This window comes from Akebia trifoliata, chromosome 16 (assembly GCF_017979445.1).
Source record: "Akebia trifoliata isolate Shusen 1 chromosome 16, ASM1797944v1, whole genome shotgun sequence".
NCBI lineage: Eukaryota > Viridiplantae > Streptophyta > Magnoliopsida > Ranunculales > Lardizabalaceae > Akebia > Akebia trifoliata.
The window spans coordinates 20,434,664-20,457,213 of NC_141390.1; the positions used below are offsets into that span (position 1 = coordinate 20,434,664).

The following is a 22,550-nucleotide window of genomic DNA, read 5'->3' on the forward strand; positions in this document are numbered from 1 at the left end:
TTCTAATGCCACACCAATTCCTATGTAAATCACCAAAGAATGGCAGACAGTTGGTGTGGCAATAGTAACTCTTTTATGTCAAATGAGGTAAAATCTGAAAAGGTACTTAGGGGCATTTAGTAAAAAAAAAACCTACACTGACATGTGTTAAATAATTGTACCTTAAAATCATCTAAATAAATGAGACTTTGATAGAGAGCTTGTTGAACTTATCCTTCCAAAGACAAAACAACAAACATGTAGCTCTCCTTACTAAAAAAGCCTTTTGAAAACTTTAATAATAGAAGAGGGTTAGGTCATTGGTCGTTGACCTGTATGACAGTTGGGATTTTGAGAGTCAGGTGAACCCAAAACAAAACTGCCAATTATCATATTAATGGTTTTACATCTGAGGGATATTTTTTAAATGATATCATCAAAATAGGCTTACAGTTGCAAGGATTGGATAAATTGTAATCTAATATTAAAGATAAATGGACAGATATGCACGTATATTATAATAATATATATGAAAAAGGTTGCACGGACCGAGGGACCATGTAGAGTATGGATCGAGGCCCACATTTGAGCAATGTGGACTGCCACGTCGGTCCAAATGACGCCTTATCCCTCTTGAGAGGCCTGGCAAGGGTGAGCTGGGGATAAGGAAATTGACCAAGGCAGATCTTCGCTTGTGGGGTTCCTGCGAGAGTAAAGGATTGTATATGTAGTGTGTGTAGGATCAAGAGAGACAAAATCATAGGGACCAAAGCCTGACGGAAGACATGAGGAGCAGGAAGAGTAACCAATAGCAAGCAATGTGAGTACTCCCTATCAGATAACAATAACCGCATGTCCGAGGATTATAGTAGTAACAAGACTCGAAGATACATACCTTGATAGAAGACATAGCAGTAGATGGAGTCAAAATGAAATGTGATTCACGACTGCTTGTTGAGAGAATAGAAAATCGGATCATTATATCCAGCACCTTTTTTAAGGAACATTGGGAATGCACACATTACCTTGGGCTCTCAGTGTCATCTTGACACATGACACATATGATTATAGATACTTCTAATGGTGTAAGACCTAGCAATCTCTGAAATTTTAATAGGACGGCACCATAGTATAAATATTAACTTGGCGTATAATAAATACTTAAGAGTGATGATCAAGAAACTTGGAATTGGATAGCTACCAAGTTACTGAAGTATAAAATCTACATTCAATATTTAAAAGCAAAGGAAAGAAAGAAAATGAAAAAAGTGGTTCCACCATCTTATGATAATACATGGTTCTAATCATGGATAGTTGTGTTGAGCTGGATTATTGAATCAATGTACCCCATATTGCTCATTAGTTTTAATTGCATATTTACTAGAGAAGAAATAATGTTCTTATTTAGAATCTTGTCATCTTTGAATTTTTCTTCTTTTTTTTCTTACGTGACATCATTTCTTACTATTAGATGTCGTCAACATAGAACAATGTTGTACTACTACAATGGCACGTGCCTAGGGATGTCAAGTCATGCCATGAAGTGTGGTGACGTGCTTGGGTGAAGTGCCAAACTCTACTTGCATTGCTGCAAAAAGCACCATCTAACTGGGACAATTTCAAATCACAATTTTCACAATTCAACGCTTTTTACAGCAGTTTTCCATAAATAAAAAAATCACAAATTGTTACATACATGTACAGTAACAAAAAGATATCTATGTAGATGTATTTTGTTGTTCCCACAATGGAAAGCTGTCCCTATAGTAGTGTGATACCCGCATCTTTATATTGGACATCACAACACAAAGTGAAAGAAAAATATTGGGAATCAATTAAAAGGTTCCAACCTTTCACTTGTATTTTTCCATTATTCTTCGTGCCTCTTCTAAAGAATCATCTGTGCTGCCGGTGCCCCCACCGCCTTTCGGGCCTTCGTCCTTGTTCAAGGCTATGAATGCAGAATATATGAGCCCCATCATGGCCTGTGTACCAAATATTTGATTATGTTGGTTCAAAGAATATTTTGAAGAGATTGAATATTAGTAACCCAATTGGAACTCTAAAGCAACCTCACACACTCAAGTGGTAAAGAATGACTAATACACATGTCATCCAAGTAGGACATACCAATACAAAAAAGGCTGTCGATAGGAAAGCCTTGAGTATAAAAAGGGAAACAACCACTGCAACTCCAGCTACAGAAATCCTTGCTATTGGTCTTGGAACAGAATCCTAACAACAATAATGGCATATAAATTGTGGTTATAACCTGAAAAAAAACGCATAACTATTATTTATTATATTCACAAATGGTGGAAAAAATTAACATACCGGCACGAGAGTGGTCCCAGCCTCAATTCCATCCTTCCCAACTCTCACAACTGTTTGAAGAACTATTTCACAGAATTTAGACTAAATGTTAGCAATAACTAAGATTAAAAGATAAATAAAAGAAGTCTAGTCTATTTTCTTTTTGGGGTATTAGGTATGGTATGTTAAATCAAACTGCTCACATGGTAAGCAAGTTGTGTGTATGCCATTCATAGCAAAGCTTTACCATATGTCGGACCTATTTTTGTCAATTATTTCATTGTTGTTCTAAGAGTCTGCTGTTCACATGGTTTAAAGTTTTGCACAATTTCAAAATGTTCATCCAAGACATTCTGGTTTTGCCAGAGACCAGAACAAAACATTGAATATTTTGGACCATCTTGGAATGGTCAACCGAATGTCAGTTTTTCTCCTGCTTGAAACATGCCTCAAGACAAGATTCGAAAATTGGGTGTTCCAATACACAACTTTGGGGTTTGGTCTGTATGCACGCGAGTATCAGCATTTGACCCTTAGCTGCGGGTTTGTCAGAGTCTGCCCAACCATATGGATAGGTAAGTATTTGAAGCTTTTTCTTGGTGGTTGCATAAAGATTACACCAAGAAAGAAAAAAAGAAAGATTGGACTGGATAATGACAAAAGACTGAGCCTTTAGATTTTCTTTGCCCATCCCCTTACACATAATTAGCCCAACAAACTCTAGCCCCTCCGGAATGCATCAGGTTGTTCCTCCTAAACAGAGGAAAACTAATCCAAAGGAAAGCCCAACTCTCAAACACCTCCCTAACAAACTAAGGAAAGCAAAATGCCACACCAAACAGCCCTCGAAAAAATGACCAAATCTCCATAGCCTAGACCCAATGAAGAACGATATGCTCCACGGATTCCCCACCCCTGTTACACAAGTGGCAAAAAATAATAATACACCTCCTCATCAAATTATCCATGGTCAGAATTTTCCTTTTAATCGCTGCCCAAAAGAAGAAAGAGATCTTAGAAGGAAATTTTGGCCCCCAGATAGCAACAGACAAAAGGCAACCATGGTGATCCCAAGAGAAGGCATGATAGAAAGAATGGGCCGAAAAAACCTTTTTCTTCTTGGGCATCCACATTCTAGAATCCTCAACCTCCAAGCTAAGGTCCACATCTTCCAAGGCACTCACAAGGTTAGCTAGAGTGTTAATCCCAATCATTGAAGGCTCACCTAAAGCCCAAGTTCCAATCCATACCATCCCTAGACCAAAAAGCAACGCCTAAGATTGATGATTCTTTTTTCAAAGACAACTCATGAAGCCCCGAAAATTGATCCTTGAGCGTGGGCTCACAAAACCAAAGATCCTCCGAAAACCTTACCGAGGTCCCCTTCCCTACCTTGAACCTTAAATTCTCAAGAAAAGGTAGAGCTACTTTTGGAATGCCTTTCCACACGTCAAAACCAAAGGGAGTTCGAACAAAGTCACTATCCCACCCAAAAGATTTCTCACCAAACTTTGCCCCAATAACCCTCCTCCATAGGCTAGAACAGTCACATCCAAACCTCCATAACCACTAGCCTAAAAGAGCATGATTTGTAAACCATAAGTTACGAAAACCCAAAACCACCCTTCTTTTTTGAACGAAAAATACAACTCCAACTTACTACCTGAAACTTCCTATTTCCCACCTTTTCATACCAAAGAAAATCTTTGAAGAGTTTACTCATTTTCAATTCCACCCTCTTGCAGAACAAAAACAATGAAAGAAAATACACAAGGACACTAGCAAGCAAAGTTCATGATCAAAGTCAACCTACTTCCCCTTAATAAGTAGTGTGACTTCAAAAAGGAATGTCTCCTACTCAACCTTTCTAGAATCGAGCCCACCGTTGTAAGCAGCTAGGGCTTAAAATGGATCGGATTTTATTCAAAATCTGAGTGATCCGAATCCGAATTTAGCGGGTTTGGTTCCTTCAAGTTTATCCAAATTAAAAAAAGTGTCAGATATGGGTTGATGTCCCTTCACCCTAGTCGGATCCGGGTTAGATACAGAACCATCCCTATATCTGTGACGTCCCAAAATCCAGGTCCACAACCCGACCCATTACCCGTGAGTCAAGACGTAAATCCAAATATTATAGGTCAAAAAATTATAAGTTATTTAAGATATAAAAAAATATGTATGACTTTAGTAAAAGGGATTTCACGGTTAGCACTTAAAAACTTTTTATAAAAGACAATACTAGAAGTAAACATCAACAATCCAAAATGTATGATTTTATTCAATTACTAAGAGACCTCTAAATGATGTGTTCTCTAAACCGTTAGATTCTCAACTCAGTCTATTTTTCATAAAAAAAATATAATCATTACACGTTACAGGAGAAAATATAAGAGAAAAAGTTAACAAATGCGAGTTGTCCCATTGTGGACAAAACAGACACATTTTAAAGAAATGATCGTTGCGGCTAACACGCTCAGTGTTTTCGCAAACGGTCAGTGGGGTTGGAAAACTAACACAAACTTAAAAGTTTCATGTTTTGACTATTTTCATAAAAAAGAATATTTCTCAGATAAAAATGGGCCAACATATAGCCCATTTGCAAATGTAGCAAAAATCCAGATTTGCATTGTTTATTTTAAAGAAAACATATAAAATTTAATACTAATCCAATTTCGATGATTTTACACATTTTGGAAAGATCTTTTGTCCCCTATCTAATCACTATGATCGTTGCGGCTAACACGCTCAGTGTTTTCGCAAACGGTCAGTGGGGTTGGCAAACTAACACAAACTTAAAAGTTTCATGTTTTGACTATTTTCATAAAAAAGAATATTTCTCAGATAAAAATGGGCCAACATATAGCCCATTTGCAAATGTAGCAAAAATCCAGATTTGCATTGTTTATTTTAAAGAAAACATATAAAATTTAATACTAATCCAATTTCGATGATTTTACACATTTTGGAAAGATCTTTTGTCCCCTATCTAATCACTATGGTAGCATGTTCTACAAATCATAATTTATTTTGTAAAATATAAATAAGATCTAATCTAGTCAAATGTACGGAATAAAAATACAATCAATCATCACTTTAATTCATTATTCAAAAAATTTAATAAAACAGCCCAAATAGTCCTCTGGGAAAATCCATCACATAGGGTCCAAAAAATAAAATAAAAAATAAATCACCACAAGATTTATTGCTTCACGTAATTTATTTTGAGACAAATCAAAATAAGAAAAATATAAAAATGCATTTGTTTTGAAATTTCGAATAAACGTGAGAAAAATCTCCATAGATACTACTATACTTACCCATGATTTAATCAAGATAATAATCATATCGAGTAAGCGAAGAATATTGTAAATCTTCTATTATCCAACTGATATAAAAATTAAATAAATAAATAAAAATATATCATACAATGATAATTAATGCAATGGTCTCACCCACATAACACGGGGCATACATGCATTAGGTCATAGACCCACATAACACGGGGCCTTCTGTGGGACATTTGAGGCCTTGCACCCTAGGACACTATGGTTCCTTACTCAATCAGGTTTTTTACCAATTCATTATGTCGATGCAACAATATTTTTTTTCAAACATCACTGTTATTATCACTGCATCATTTATGAATTCTTCTACCATAAATGATATATAAAAATAATTCAAAATTTATTTTACATCAAGAAAAGATGAAAAAGAAACTTCAAAAAAAAAAACAAGATACTGTCATTATAACGAAAAGATCAAGAAAAAGTATAGGTGTACACCTACCTAATATTTTAATTTGATAATGAAGTATGTTCTAGACCTTGATTAGATGAATAACTTTCGTGTTTCATCCGAAAGAAAACGACTTTGGCAAATAGAAGTTTTAGGGGCTTCTCCGATGGTGTTTTTCTAACAAATAATAGTGTTTCTCTAGGTATTTTGGAGAGGGGTGAAGTAAGCATGAATTTGGAAAACTTCTAGGGTTTTAAAATTTCAAAAGTTTGTTTTTCTCATCTCTCAGTAGTAGCTTAGGTACCCAACAAATTGGTGTGGCCTTGCTACTATTTAAGTATTTTAATTTAAATGGGCACAAAATGTAAGATCAAAGCCCTACCAATTTGTAAGATCAAATACTAAAATACTATTTAAGTATTTTAATTTGATGCATCAGTATAATGGATTGATAAAAAACCTGATTGAGCAAGGAGCCAAAGTGCCCTAGGGTGAAAAACCCCAAAAGTCCCGCAGAAAGCCCCATGTTATGTGGGTGTATGACATAGTGCATGTACGCCCTGTGTTATATGGGTGAGACCTTTGCATAAATTGTCATTGCATGGCATATTTTTGTTTGTTTATTTATTTAATATTTATATTAGTTGGATAATAGAAGATTTGCAATATTCTTCATGTATTCGATATGATTATTATATCGATTAAATTATGGGTAAGTATAGCAGTACCTATGGAGATTTTTCTAACAGTTTATTCAAAATTTTCAGATGCTCATCCTAAGAACGTGCCTTAGTCAGATTCCAAAAAAATGCATTTTTTTACATTTTTCTTATTTCAATCTTGATTTGTCTCGAAAGAAATTATGCGAAGCAATAAATCATGTGGGGATTTATTTATTTTTATTTTATTTTATTTTATGGACCCTATGTGATGGACTATCCCCAAGGAATGTTTCGGTTGTTTTATTAAATTCTTTGAATAATGAATTAAAGTGATAATTGATTGTTTTTTTATTCCAAACATTGATTATATTAGATCTTATTTATATTTTACCAAATAAATTATTATTTGTAGAACATGCTACCATAGTGATTAGATAGATTAGATAGGGGACAAAAGATCTTTTCAAAATGCGTAAAATCATCGAAATGGGAGAAGTATTAAATTTTATATGTTTTCTTTAAAATAAACAATGCAAATCCGGATTTTTGTTATCTTTGCAAATGGGCTATATGTCAGCCCATTTTTCTCTAAGAAATATTTTTTTTCTGAAAATAGTCAAAACATAAAACTTTTAGGTTTATGTGTTAGCTTTCCAACGCCACTGACCGTTTGCGAAAACACTGAACGTGCAATTTGCAGTAGTCATTTCTTTAAAATGTGTATTCTATCCACAATAGGACAACTCACATTTGTTAACTTTTTCTCAATTTTTCTCTCATATTTTCTTCTGTAATGTATAACGATTATATTTTTCCATGAAAAATAGATTGAGCTGAGAATCTAACGGTTTAGAGAACATATCATTTAGAGGTGTCTCAGTAATTGAATAAAATCATACATTTTGGATTGTTGATGTTTACTACTAGAATAGACTATTATAGAGAGTTTTTTTAAGTGTTAATTATGAAATACTTTTATAATAATAATAATAAAACCCACAATATTTTAGATCGTAAAGGATTTATAATTTTTTGACCCTCAATATTTGGATTTACATCCTGACTCACAGGTTATGGGTCAGGTCGTGGACCCAGATTTTGGGGCGTTACAATATCCGCCTAGATCCGAATGATATATTACTTTGTAAGTCATAGTTTTATCTTTTTCAAGGTATCATTCTTCAACCAACAAGTGTTGGGCACATTAGCCAAGATCTTCCTCCAAAAAAGAAGAGGTCCTGAGTTCAAGTCACTTTTTACCATATTTTTAATAATTTTCCTTAAAACCTTGAATGGTTCGAAATTATCCTCCGAATCAACGCATTGAAAAAGAACAGGTTATCATCTGCAAACTAAAGAGGCATTACCACTGATCCACTCCCCCCAACCACAAAACTCAATAGATTTCCATCCCCCACTGCCTTAGACACCATTCTACTGAGGCCCTCAACGACAATAATAAACAAGAAAGGCGATAACAGATCCCCTTATCTCAAACCTCTAGAGTTCTTGAAGCGACCAATTGGCAAGCCATTAACCAAGATACAAAACGTGGTTGAAGACACACGTCATCTCCCAACTGATACAGGTCTGACCAAAACTCATACGAGACATCAAGTACCTTAAACAATTTTGGCCGACATGATCATAGGCCTTTTCCAAATCAATCTTATACACCACCCCTAGGATCTTGGATCTAAGTCTAGAGTTGATGCACTCATTGGCAATCAGAACCACATCCAATATCTATCAACATTTTACAAAAGCTCTTTGAGCTAGCCCAATAACCCCTTGCAAAATTGTTTTTAATCTACTTGCTAACAGCTTGGAGATAATCTTGTAAGAAGCTCCAACCAGATTGACAGGCCGTAAATATGACATATCTTCCACCCCCTCCTATCGAATCAAAGCTATAAAAGTAAAGTTTGATCTATAATCCAATAAGCCATTGTTGAAAAAGTCATTAATGATCACCATGCAAGCCAATTTCACCACATACCAACAAGCTTTAAATAAACCCATAGAGAAACTGATGAGGAACGCAAATCAAATCAACCGTCAAGAGTTTCGATGGAAAATTTATAATTATTTAGATTTTCACTTATTTGGGTCTAGATTTATCATTTGAAATTATTTTAGATAAGTTATTTACTTAATTTTCTATTTTTCAAACTTTAATTTTATGTTTTTGGGGCTTATTTTCATGTTTTATTGGCCCATGGTCTTAGTATAGTATTTAGGGGCAGTTTAGAAACTTTACTTTATCTTCTATTTAAGTTTATTAAGGTTCAAAAATTAGGAGAAAGTTACAAAAATTAGGATTATTTATTTTGTATTTTAGTTTGACTAAGATTCTTAATTTATTTTCTTTATATAGATTGTATTAGAGTTTTTTATTAATGAAAAAGAAGATGATGAATAAAAAGAAAGCCTGAACTTGATCTTCCCAACAATGGGTGTGGTGTGAGGTCATTTTGGAGTGTGTCTAATATAATATTATTTTCTTCTAATCTTTATTTTTTTTTCTATTCTTTTATTTATTTTTCTTTTAATTCATTGTCCTTGATTTTCTTGATTCTTGAAACCTACAAACCTCTACCCTTAATTATTTTCCAATTTTCTATAACCCTTATGTCGTTAATCTCTTTTCTAAATCTTTAACCCTTAATCATTTCCTTACCCTACAAACCTTTAACCCTTTTGTCTATCCTACAATAATTGAAATAAAATTTTCATTTTTACCTTTTGGGTTTACCCTATCTTAACTCAAATCGTAAACCCAATCTCAAATCCTTAATCCTTACCCAAAATAATAAACCAAATTATTTCTCATCTCCCCTCATTGTCCTGCATCAGATTTGGTATCAGAGTTAAACCTATAATAGATAGAGATGGTATTGGAAGTCAAAACTAGATTTGTTTTACCTTCTAAGAAGTCATTCAGGGTATTGTGTAGTAATGAAAACGAGGAAAATTTGATTTCCACAAGTTTTGTCAGAAGATTTTGCAAAATGTTAAAGATAAGACTTATTATGGTTATGGTGGTTACAGTTATGTCATTAAATTCTATCAAGAAAGTTTTATCCATGGTGTTGAGTGCAAGGTAGTTCCTCTAAAAGATTGTCATATTGTGTTGTGTTGAGGTTGAATCTCACATGTACAAACTACGTTTGATGCAGAGTGAAATATTTTACATGTTATATCAGTCAAAGAGCAAATTGAAAAAAAGACAAATCAAACATCAACTTTAGAAGATGGTGTGCCTACAACTCTAGAATCAACGTGGGAACAAGATCATGAAGTGAAAAATATGTCGAAAAAGCCTAAAGAAGATCTTTTGGAGACATCTACAGTTTTTGTTCATAATGCGTTTGTTCCATCACTACCTCAAACCGACTTAATCATCTCAGACGGGTAGAATGGAGATTTTGACAAGATTGAAGATCACAATTTGAAGTTAATAGTTGAACACAAGATCAAAACACCAGAACGCATCCTTGCCAAAAGGGATGAACCACAAATTTCCATGATCATTCTAAAGGACTTTAAAACTCAATGACAAGTTTTTTCCAACTAAGGGAGAATGATGCAGAACCCAAATTAATTCAACCGTCAAGAATTCTAATAGAAAATTTGTAATTATTTAAGTTTTCACTTATTTGATTCTAGATTTATCGTTTGAGATTATGTTAGATTAGTTCTTTATTTAATTTTCTATTTTAGGACTTTAATTTTATGTTTTTGGAGCGTATTTTCATGTTTTATTGGCCCATGATCTTAGTATAGTATTTAGGGGCAGCTTAGTAACTTTAACTTGTCTTTTATTTAAGTTTATTAGGGTTTGAAAATTAGGAGAGAAAGTTACGAAAATTAGGTTTATTTATTTTATATTTTAGTTTGACTAGGATTCTTAATTTAATTTCTTTATATAGATTGTATTATGATTTTTTTATTAATGAAAAAGAATATGATGAATAAAAAGAAAGGTTGAGCTTGATCTTTCCAACAATGGGTGTGGTGTGAGACCAATATAATATTCTTTTCTTCTAATCTTTATTTTTCTTTTCTATTCTTTTATTTTATTTTATTTTTCTTTTAGTTCCTTGCTCTTGATTTTCTTGATTCTTGAAACCTACAAACCTTTAACCTTTTTTCTATCCTACAATAATTGAAATAAAATTTTCATTTTCACCTTTTGGGTTTACCCTATCCTAACCCAAATCATAAAGTCAATCTCAAATCTTTAATACTTACCCAACATCCTAAACCAAATTTCCTAAACTACTCTTTTTCCATATTTTTCTTATCTCCCCTCATTGTCCTGCATCAAAACCCATCCGGTCCAGGAGCTTTATCTGCTCAGAGCTGAAATTGGTTACAACATCTCTTCTTCTTCAAAAGATCAAACCAACTTTGGTGCTCAAGAGAGATACAACCGAATACAAATTGGTTTAGGAAAGAACGAGAGAGATGTTTTATCTGCTCAAAGCTGAAATTGGTTACAACACCTCTTCTTCTCCAAAAGATCAATCCAACTTTGGTGCTCAAGAGAGATACAACCGAACACGAATTGGTTTAGAAAAGAACGAGAGAGATGCTCCTTGGAATATAAGCTCTTATAAAACTTCACAACACCTTCCCTGATACTTTCTTCGTCTTACAGCCACTCACCATTGATTCTTAGCTTGAAGATAAAATTTACCTTGTTGTGCTAATTAGCCATACGATGAAAGAACTTTGTGTTCTTATGACTCTCCAACCAATTTAACCAAGATTTCAACTTCCAACAAATTTCTTTTCCATCAGAACCACATTCTGAAACTGAACGAAGATGTAGGAGCAGATGTGTTGTAAGTTGTAAATCTGAACTATTCTCCGAAGATAAACAGTAAATCAAATGTGTTCCTCTATTTCCCACAATCCCTCTTGCTTTTTTACGGGAAGTGGTTTTAGTGCAACTATACAAGCACTCATCAAGTATGTGTGAACTAAAGGTATGCTCATAGATCAAACCTGCCCCTTTGACTTTTGCAGATAGAGTTAAAGCTCTCTCATGACTCATGACAAATCAGTTTATCAAAATAAGAGCTTAGTCACACTTGTTTTTTTTGTTACCAGGGTGTCCAGGCCTCTAAGAGCATCCAACTAATCCTCAAACACGTGCAATCCCCTCCCCCTACACGCACATGGTAATTTCTAGGGTAAATCCCTAAGAGAAGCCCCTAAATGGAGATTCAAACTCAAGACATCTGCTTCCTGAGGCGTGGTCCTGGCCATCTCACCAACCCTCGTGAGTTGCTTTGTCATACATTTGAACCTTGACTCAATTAAAAATCACCAGATGCGAGAGGAAATGAAGGGGATTGATTAACACGGGTGGCAACAACGTAGAAAATCCCAATTCACACATGCGCCAGAACGCCTCCTACAGACCATTTTTGTCCCTAAGAGAGATGCAACTTAGTCCTTATTAAATTTGGAGGACCAACTCGATATCGGTGGTACATAGTAGCATGGTTCAAAATATCGGAATGTATCAACCGATACGTATCAGTATCGGACAAGACCAATACAAAACATTGACCCCGAAACATTGAATGCTTCAGGAATGTATCGGACTGTATAAGAATGTTTGGGAATGTATCAAAGCATATTGTATCGTTTTTTATTCCCTTGACCAAAACATCCTTCCAATACAACATTTGAAACCATGGATGGTAGTACCCAATGAGAAAGAGCCTACCCATTTTAACCTAACAACCATACAGAGGGCTTTTTCACCTTGAAAAAGAAAATTATAGCAGAAAATTTCCAATTTACAGAGAGCTTCTCTTCCAACCAATCAGCTTTAATTCACTTGCATGACATATAAAAATTTAATTTCACAAATTGCCCAAAATTAACATAAAATTCTGCAACTTCGTTAAGAGCATCAACATGCCGCCTTTATAAATTACCAATGTACACTCTCTTCCAACCAATCAACGTTAATTCACTTGCATCACATATAACAGTATAATTTCAAAAAACAAAAAAAATCAACTACTGAAAGATTTCTACCACCTCTTCTCCAATTGTTTTTTTTTTTTTTTTTCACCTTTTGGATTATCTCTACCAAGATGTTCATAAACAAAATCATAGAAGCAAAGCATGAGTTGTGGAGCTAACCTTTGAAGAAGTTAGATTGAGAGGCAATTACAGGTACAGTGTGAAGCTGGCGATGTCTTCTGAGCTTCTTCTTGTTGTTGATTGAGAGAAGCGATTCTCTCTGATACAAATTTAGGGATTTGGGCGAAACGAACAGAGAAGTTTGGAGGATAAAAGGTTTATTTATGGGGAGGAGAAGGGCAAGAGGCTGGGATGTGGCCATCATTTCCTATTTCTTTATCTCATACTTCGTTAATAATAATTTATAGATATATTTGTTAAGGGATGTGATATTTTGGCTAAGAAGAGCAGGGCTTGCTAAGGCGTAGAAACAAGAATAGATTTGGATTTTGAGCTTATTGTGTTCGTGTGTTCGAGTCTAGGGTTGTGACCCGATTAGGGACATCAACCCACCGTTTGGGCTGGTTTAATTAGCTTATCGTGTTAATCTTATAATCCGACTCATCAATAACCCATTTAAATCATGAAATATATGATAAACACATTGTAATCGTGTCGTACAATCCAACCTAACTTTGCTTTGAAGAGAACACGGATTATATGTGTCAACTTGAACATGGCACAACCCAACATATGTATCAATTGGGTTGTAGTTACATAGATCATGTCATGTTCCTTGTTCTAGAGTTCGCTCCTACCTACTGCACAGGCATCATCTTTGGGATTAAAGGGGTAAAAATGAAAAAAAGTAAAGTAAAAGGTATTATTAGATTTTTTGAGGTTAAAAAGTAAAAGATAAAAAATAATCAAATTTTTTAAAGAAGAAATATAATAAAATTAAAGAGAATGAAGAGAAAAGATAATAAAGTGGACCTTACAAAAATTATTGTTGGATGAAATGTTTATCCTAATTAGATGAGAGCTTGTCCCCCACAAAAGTGGATCCTACACTTGTGTTTTAAAATCATAGGAGGTACTTCCAAAGGTGATAAAGAAAGACAAAGACCAGGGTTTTAAAATTCAAGGGATTTTATATTGAATACTTGAGCCTGTAACCTCCCCATTCACAATAATTTTCTGAGTCATGATGGATTGACACTAAAATTTACATCGTTTTACACATTGCTGACGTAGAGGTGCACACATAACCATAGACACTTTTCAACTCATATCTCCATGAAAAGCATCTATGGTTCCGTACACACATCAAGTTAGCAATATTGCCCTCCTATGAAGCGGTCAATGAGATAAATAAATAAATAAAAAGTATTTGCTTGAGAAACTCATCAACGACTAAGCTCACAAATGTCTTCTGAGAAAACTATGTTTATGGGAATTCAATTCATCAACAAGTGTAGGCAGATCAAGATTAAAGTCACCAAAAACACTACTGAAATTTGAATTAGTACACTTAGATGATGGATAAAATCCAATGATGTATTTATCGATATATATATATATGGATTCTCCTTGTAGGTTTATATTGAAATATTTCGTATATTTAAAATAATGAGAAATGTAGGGTTAAACCCATAGCTCAGTTCGTTTGACACGTTGCAAAGCATCTTTGAGGTTGAGCGGTCCAGCTTACCCAATCAAAAAATAAAATAATAATAATAATGGGGGAATTGATACATAAGTTATTTTAAATAATTGATTTTTGTCTCTTTAAAATTGATTGGTAATATTGAGTTTTTTGTCTTTTTTTAAAATTGTGCCTTCAGGGGATTTTGTCTCTTGTGACTCTCGAAAGAGACATTATCTCTCTAGGGAGTTATTTTATCTTCAATCAATTAGGGGACATTAAAGGGTTTTACACACACACAAAAAGAAATCATATTATTATTCTCCCATTAACCATTTTTTCAAGTGAATACGTAATGTTCAGGTTCTATCTTCAATTGAACAAATTAAACCCATCGATAGCTGTAGGGTTGAGTTTGTTATGTCCTAAGATCTTATTCATTCGGACCTTTGTCGACCTTCATGTGTGTCGATGAATACAGATTCAAAGACTGTTATTTACAAGCCTTAGATTCAACTTTCATATCTTTTAAATCTACATTTTTTTTTATTGAATTCCTATACTTCAAAGCATTAATATATGCTCTTAAGAAATATATGTATATCTATATAATAAAACGCAATGGTGGATTCCACTCTCTTTATTTCAATATTTATACCTATATAGAACAAATCTTAATAATATCTTTCCAACTTTATAATTTTTTATCTTTTACCTGTTAACCACAATTACTTTTTAATAATACCTCTCGAATTTTATTATTTTTCCACTTCATTCCCTTTAACCCCAAAGAGTCTGAGCCTACAGTCAAATTCTAATACATATCCAAGCTTCATTGATGTATAAAGTAAAATCATAAAGAAGCACTTTTAATATAGGGTCACCCTGTTGACACACACCAAAATAGCCAAGTGCACCTGCTTAAGTGACTTTTGTTATAATAAAATAAATAAATTACCATTTTACTCTTTTCATATTACTTATTACACACACCATTATGTACCGAACTAAAACCCACTTTTTCTTTTCTTCTTCTTCCTCCTTTCATCTTCTTTTTCTTCTTCTGAGTTTTGTCAGAGTTTGAATCAATAAAGATTAGGTCTTAGGTTTTTTTTCAAATTATCTTATTTATTTAAAAATATTGCATTTAATCATCAAGAAAGTTAGAAAAAAAATACGATTAAAATCTCAAAACAATGATTTTGAATCGAAGAATTTGAAGATTTTTGACAAATTTTATTCGATAAGTTCAGATCGAACTTATTTTAGCAAATTCAATAAGTACCTATCAAATATTACCTATCTACCGAATATTACCAAACATATTCAGTAGGTACCTACAGAACAAAACTTTCTCATGTGAACAGCTTCGACTCACTTGAAAGTATTAGAGTAAGAAAAACAAGTAAGACCAAAACTTAAAATCGTCGTTGAAACATTTCTAGATGCAAAGAAGAAGAAATGAGAGAGAGGAAGAAGACGAGAAAAGATAGAAGAAAAATCATTTGGTACCTTTAGGTGGGTGAAATAAGCAATTTAGGTTAAAAATACGTTTATTAGGTGTGTGCAATGAGGTATTTTAAAGTTAAGGTGGGCATCACAAACAAGTGGGTACAATTGGCCATTTTAGAACCACCCTTTAATATATGACCTGATATTTATTGTCAAGAACTAAATAGCTTTCCATTCTCCGGTTTACAAATCCCACATTGGAATCTTACAAAAAAAAAATCCAAAAAGATCACACCTGGAAAGAACAACTCATTTCCATCATTTAACCAAATAAAGAAAGAATTCAAAATGAAAATCAAAACTTCTATTGTGACAAATCGATTTTATCGTAACCGGAGGAAATTAAACCCTTTGATGGTCTTCATGAAACACCTCAAGCTTCTCTTAACTTTCTTTGATGGATTCAGCAGTTTCTTTGGCCTTTCCAGCCACAGTATCAGCTGCTTTTTCGGCCTTTCGAACTACATTATCCTTCATATTTTTGGCAGCATCTGTTGCATCTTCGGCCTTTCCCACTACTGTATCCTTAATCTTTTGGGTTGTCTCCTTTGCCGATCCCCATGCCTCTTGTACTGTTTGCTTCGCTTTCTCGCCCAGGTCTTGTGCTGTCTCAGACACCTTACCAGCCACCTCTTTTGTTTTCTGGGTCACCTATATATCAATGAAGCAATTCCAAAGTTTATTGTTGTTGTTCCTATTAATAATGTTGTTATTCTATTGGTCCATGTGTATTGAAGGGCATCTCAATGTATAATGTGGGTATTTTGTAATTTTAATATGCTTTACAATACGCATGGACCAATGGGAATTTGTGGTCTAAGTGCAGTCTCCAAAATTGCACTCAAGATAAATTTTGAAATTCATGGATGGTTTGTATGATTATGATGGAAAATGGGTTTTCTTGATAAATGCAATTTTTATGTGTACAATTGCATATTTACTAGGAAGGAAAATGCTCGAATGACACAAACGGAGACACAAAGGTGACAAAAATGATGTGGTGGCGTGCACATAACCGTAGATGCTTTTTACTCGTATCTCGCTGAAAAGCATCTACAGTAATGTGCACAACACCACATCATTTTGTCACCTTTGTGTCTCCATTTGTGTCATCGCAGCACGACTCTACTAGGAAATAGAAAAATCTAGAGTCCTCTTGGTGATTATACCATTCTTTTGGTTTTCTTAGCACCCTTAGTCAAGGATTCTAACATTTGAACACATTTTACTCTGTGGACATTCGGTTCTTTAATTGCTTCCTTCTATACTTGTGAATTTTGCTACTCATGATGCAAAGTTTTGTTCTGTTTTAAAATGTTTTGATGGAATATTCCAAATTTGGCTTATACTGGACGAAAAAATTGAATGTTTAGAAGTGTCAGAATGTTCGATCAAGAGCATTTCAGTAACATTGCCTCCATACAAGATTTTTAACCTTCATAGCAAACCCTAGTAGATCATTGTTTTGCAAATCACCTCCACCCTGAGCTGAAAATGTTTTCCCATTCCAGCCAGAAAAATGATTTTTTTCACCTTCTAATCTTAGTTTCTAACAAGTACCCTCACTTCCAAAACTAAAAACCAAATCTCTTTTTTGACACTTTTTTCTAGTGCAATCAATAATCAAATTTTGTTGTTACACCCCAATTTCATAGATTATTTTTCACACCCCAATTAAAGATTAAAACACACCATTCAAACATTAAAAAGGTTTGGTTTGCATTATTATCTTAACATTACAACACTTGTTCAAAAAATTTCAGTAGTTGTTTACAATTACAGTTAGGCTCATATAAAATCTTAAACAAAAATTAAAAATCCAGAGAGAAAAGAAATGAGAGAGAACTCCTTTTGGCATCCCAACTTTTACTTATTCTCAACCATTTACTTACTTTCTCTATTTTTAATTGGGGTGTAATAAGTAAAAGTTGGAGTGCCAATAGCAGCTCTCTTAATTATATATTAGTCTCTAAATAAAAAAGTATTACTAATATCTAGAAAATTTGGTTTTTCCTCATATCTGAGCCATTTGTGCTTAATGGAGAGCCTCAAATGCGATTTATAGTTAGAAAAGTCCTCATAATTGTATGTTTATACTCACTACACACTCAAAAAGTGCGAATCTCAAATAAAAAGACATTTTGGCCATCCAAAAACATGAAAGGGGATGCCCAAGACATGTAGAAAATAAAAATTTTAAGAACTTAAAAAAAAAAAATGCAATTTTGTTCCAAAATCTAATTATATAGGCCATGACATCTGGAGAACTATGGTGTTATTTGGTCAACATGTCAATCTCAAACAATCAAGTATGGACTTTGGCTCGACATGAGGATTGTTTTAATCTCGATTGATATTTTCAAAATGTTACGAATCAATATGATGGACGATTCACACATACTATCTCGCACAATTGCTTTCGAGAGTTAAATGATTCACCTAAGCCATCTCGATCTCGAACAAGTTTTAAAACCATATATGGGTCAGATATATACAACTGTCATGGACTGACATTATATATTATTTCCCTTGGGAAGCTCCCTAATAATAAGGTGTCCTCTCTTTATAATAATTTGGTACTATATGTATTACCTGTTCTGCAGTAGTTTGGGCCTTATCTTTCAGATCTTCTGCAGTCTTCTTCACCTCTTTCCCTCCTTCTTTCATCGAGTCACTCGCCTTATCACATGCCGCTGATGCCTCATCACGTGCACTTGCCTATGATCCAAAGAAGAAAAATGAATTATAATATAATTGGTTAATATGTTCAATTCCAATTAAACAACTAATCAAATCATCCAACACATCCAACAGTAGTCGATCGAACTCGAATCGATTTGACACAACAACATAACCATAAAATACTAATTACTTGCAAAGTCCTTGGAGCTGCAGATACAAGAAACCTAGGGTTTGTTGGGCTTTTTCTCACAAAGGTTGCTCCAAGTTGAGTAAATTTTGGAAGAGTGGTTGTTAGGCTCAAGATTGCCATATTTTGTTAAATGGGTCTTCTTTGTTTTTTGTCTGTATTTTAAAACTGAAATCGATTATTGTTGTTTTGTTTTAGTTGTTGATGTGTTTATAAAGAAGATTGAGAGTGGATAATGGGTTCCACATTTCAAGCCTCTTCAACCATGTTGTGTGAAACGTGGAGAGTATTTCTCTCTTGTATGGTTGGAATTTTGAAAACTCCATTGTAACGGTCAGTGAGATCCAATATTTGTGGATTTTGTAGTCTTACTAGTCTGCCTATGATTCGGTCTCATTTGAAAATATTTTTGGTACCCTTTAGTTTGGTTAAGACGAAAATGTAGAAAGGTACCTAAGAGAGGCAACAGAGATTTGTTGTTTCAAAATTTATGTGCTAAGATGACAAACCAATGACACAATGCCACGTGAATTAAAAAACAAGTAAAATCAACCACTTAAACTGCTCCAACTATTGAATTTTTTTAAATACACATGTCATCATGCCATTGGTTCATGTGCTTACTACATAAATTTTGAAACAACAAATCTTTATTTGTAAAAGGGCACATGCATCCTCTTTGAGATTTAAGGGATAAAAGAGAAAAAATGGTAAAGTTTACATTATTAAAAAATGGGTTAAAGAGAAAAGATAATAAAATTAGAAGGAAAATTTTTTAAATACATGTGTCATCATCTGCTTAGCACATAAATTTCGAAACAATAAATCCTTATTTGTAAAAGGGCACAAGCATCATCTTTAGGGTTAAAGGGATAAAAGAGAAAAATAGTAAAAAATTTATTATTAAAAAATGGGGTTAAAGAGAAAAAATAGTAAAATTGAAAGAATATTATTGAAAAATGAAGAGAGTAAAGACAATAAAGTTGAACGGGGTGAAAAGAAAATGCAGCAAAGTGGAATGGGATAGTGTAGACCCATTCTACTGTAGCTATGGTGATGGGTTTTTATACCCCCCATAACTATAATTTGAGCGAGATCCATCGTTGTGCTTTATTATATAGATTTTTTTGGCTCTACATGATAAATAAATAAAAATTTAAACCAAAACATTATTTTGGAAGCTGTTATTCCATTAAAGCCATGGACATCACTGTTTCATATAGAAAAAATTTATGAGGACCAAAGGTCCATATAGAGCCTAGAACAATAACCTCATTTGGGACACGTGGACTGTCATGTTGACCCGAGTGATACCTCAGCCTTCTTTTTTTTTTGTCAAATCAAAGACTTCGAAGATGGATGACCACTAAATTTTTATATATAAAAAGGTTTTGAAAATGGATGACCACTGAAATTCAAATTTAAAATGCTTTGATGGTGAAAAAATATAACTTTAAAAATTTTATTAGAGTTCTTAAAATTTTATTCTTTACATCCACGTGGCACCCGATCATGTTTTTTGGTGATTCATGAATGTGCCATCCATATAGATATGGACCTTGGGTCCATGCAACTGAAGCTCATATATATCAATTCTTGATAAACCATTTTAATGATTAAATCATAGTAGGGGTGGCAATCTTAACATGACCTGCGAACATGACTCGAGAACGACGCGAAATTAATGGGTTCAGGTCAAACCTAATTGGGTTTGGGTCATAATAGTGTCAACCCATCTAACATGATTATTAAATGGGTTGGATTTGGGATAGGGGCATCAACCCATTTTGACACTTGTAGTTATTTTGTTTTTAACGTGTAGTTTTAAATATATCAACAATTATTTAAGAATATTTTAAGTTACCCATTTTTACAAGAATTTCCTATATTTTTTTCATAATACATTTTATTTTTTTAATTCTATAAAATATATAGGATGGTTAAAGATATTTTTCAAATAATTAATGATTAAGTTTTTAGTTTGAGATGGAAAAAATATATTTTCCTTACTAAATTATTTATTTATATTTTTTTAAATTTGTTTTTTCATTGACGTCTAGAGGCATGTAGTGTTTGATTCCTAATATGGTGATCCATGTGGGCAAGACAACACTTACTAAGTAGGGCTAGTATGTCTATAACACTTTGCTTAGCCAATAATAATAATGATGATAATGAAAAACACTTTGCTTGCTAGGTTAGTAAGGAAAGTTTAATTTTGCATGCAATGTTTCCTGACCACATCACTTTATGGCATCAAAAGACATGATCTAATGCCACATGATTGTGAAGGACAAAATTATATGAAGTTTGAAAAAAAAAAAAAATATATATATATATATATATATATATATATATATATATATATATATACCATTGAACTTAGTTTATGGTTATGGTATTTTATTTTTGGTGGTGGAAATGTAACTTAATTTTTCCAATAAAGATTAGAATTTTATCAAATAGGTTATACATAGGTTGGGTCAGGTATACCTATTTATAATTGGGTTGGGTTTGGATTTAAATTTTTGACATGATTATTAAATGGGTCGGGTTTGAGTTTGGTAAATTTTCATAATACCCTTACCTCAACATAACATGAACACGACTTGACCCGACCCATTGCCACCCCTAAATCATGGTGAAAATCTCATATATCCTCAAAACTGAGATGAATCGCACGAGTAGTCTCATCCGCGAATAAAAAGCATGCACCACACCACTAGCCCAATGGTTGGTCTCAACCGAATGTCATAGACCTCTACAATATAGCGATGTAGTGGTGCCAAAGATTCGGTGACCTACACAAAATTAGCCTGACAGATGATTCTAGACAATAGATTGAAACAGATTTCTCTACGGACTTGGAAACCAATGTATGGTTATGTTATTTTTGAATGATAAAAGAGAAAGGGGTGCAACACGAGGACTTCCAAGGAGATCACCATCCTAGTGCTATTCTTGCACTAACACGCTTAATTGCGGGCATTCTACTAAAAAAATGCATGATTCAATTCATGAAGCCCATTATGGAAATAATCACACCAACTATGGCATGGCTGAATTCTTGGATTAGTGCACCAAAACGCAAGAGCCAACAGTTTCCCAACTCATAGGAGAGGGCCATTTATTCCTTAATAAATTTAATTTTTATTTGCCCCCTAAGTTATAATTCATAATAACTTGTGTGTGGGTGTGTGTTTGTTGATCCACTTTAGTTTGGTTGGTAAGGTCTTTGGGTGATGATACCCAAGACTTTGGGATCAAATCCCACCAGCACTTAGTTATTGAATTCATTAAAAACAGGCTTACTAATAACAAATAAAAAAATATGTAACTGCTTATAATTCTAGAAATGAGTCTATGACTCGATTGACTCCCTGACATGGACAAATCATAGATTTGTATGCCTCAGGATACACAGCTCCCTGGGGAAGGGCAATCATATATCCCGAGGCGTACAAATCTATAGTTCCCGAACTTGTCACATCCTGGCGAGTCATATTATCATGACTCTTCAAGAAATATATGATGCTGCATAGACATGGGTTACTATTGGCATCAATACCGGATTTACCTGACTGTGGGTAGGATCAGCCTCCTCACCAACAAATTATCAAGTCATCATGAAACACTCTCTTTTTGACAGTAGTGATGACTATTAGCCTCCCCTGCCCTGATTTACCAAAGAAACTTTCAGGTTCTTGCCAATTACAATGAGTCTTATAGGGCTTATGGATCCATTTTTATTTTCCTTTTAGGGCGTATTTGATTGCATGGCAAACTCTAAGAAAAAATAATTTGTCTTGAAAAACTTTAATGTAACGGTGTTTGAGATCAAAACAAA

At 33.8% G+C, this 22,550-nt stretch overlaps 2 protein-coding genes across 2 annotated transcripts; both read right to left on the reverse strand.

Moving 5' to 3' along the window:
* Positions 1 to 1,609: 1,609 nt before the first annotated feature.
* LOC147382782 (uncharacterized) lies at positions 1,610 to 13,169 on the reverse strand. Its single transcript, XM_086428178.1, has 4 exons — positions 12,858 to 13,169; positions 2,314 to 2,375; positions 2,110 to 2,214; positions 1,610 to 1,964 (listed from the first exon to the last, which is right to left on the reverse strand). Exons 1-4 carry the CDS (start codon positions 13,060 to 13,062, stop codon positions 1,833 to 1,835), a joined length of 504 nt encoding a protein of 167 aa, XP_086284304.1. The 5' UTR covers positions 13,063 to 13,169; the 3' UTR covers positions 1,610 to 1,832.
* Positions 13,170 to 15,946: 2,777 nt separating this feature from the next.
* LOC147382783 (uncharacterized) lies at positions 15,947 to 18,900 on the reverse strand. Its single transcript, XM_086428653.1, has 3 exons — positions 18,707 to 18,900; positions 18,427 to 18,552; positions 15,947 to 16,485 (listed from the first exon to the last, which is right to left on the reverse strand). Exons 1-3 carry the CDS (start codon positions 18,824 to 18,826, stop codon positions 16,219 to 16,221), a joined length of 513 nt encoding a protein of 170 aa, XP_086284779.1. The 5' UTR covers positions 18,827 to 18,900; the 3' UTR covers positions 15,947 to 16,218.
* Positions 18,901 to 22,550: the final 3,650 nt, after the last annotated feature.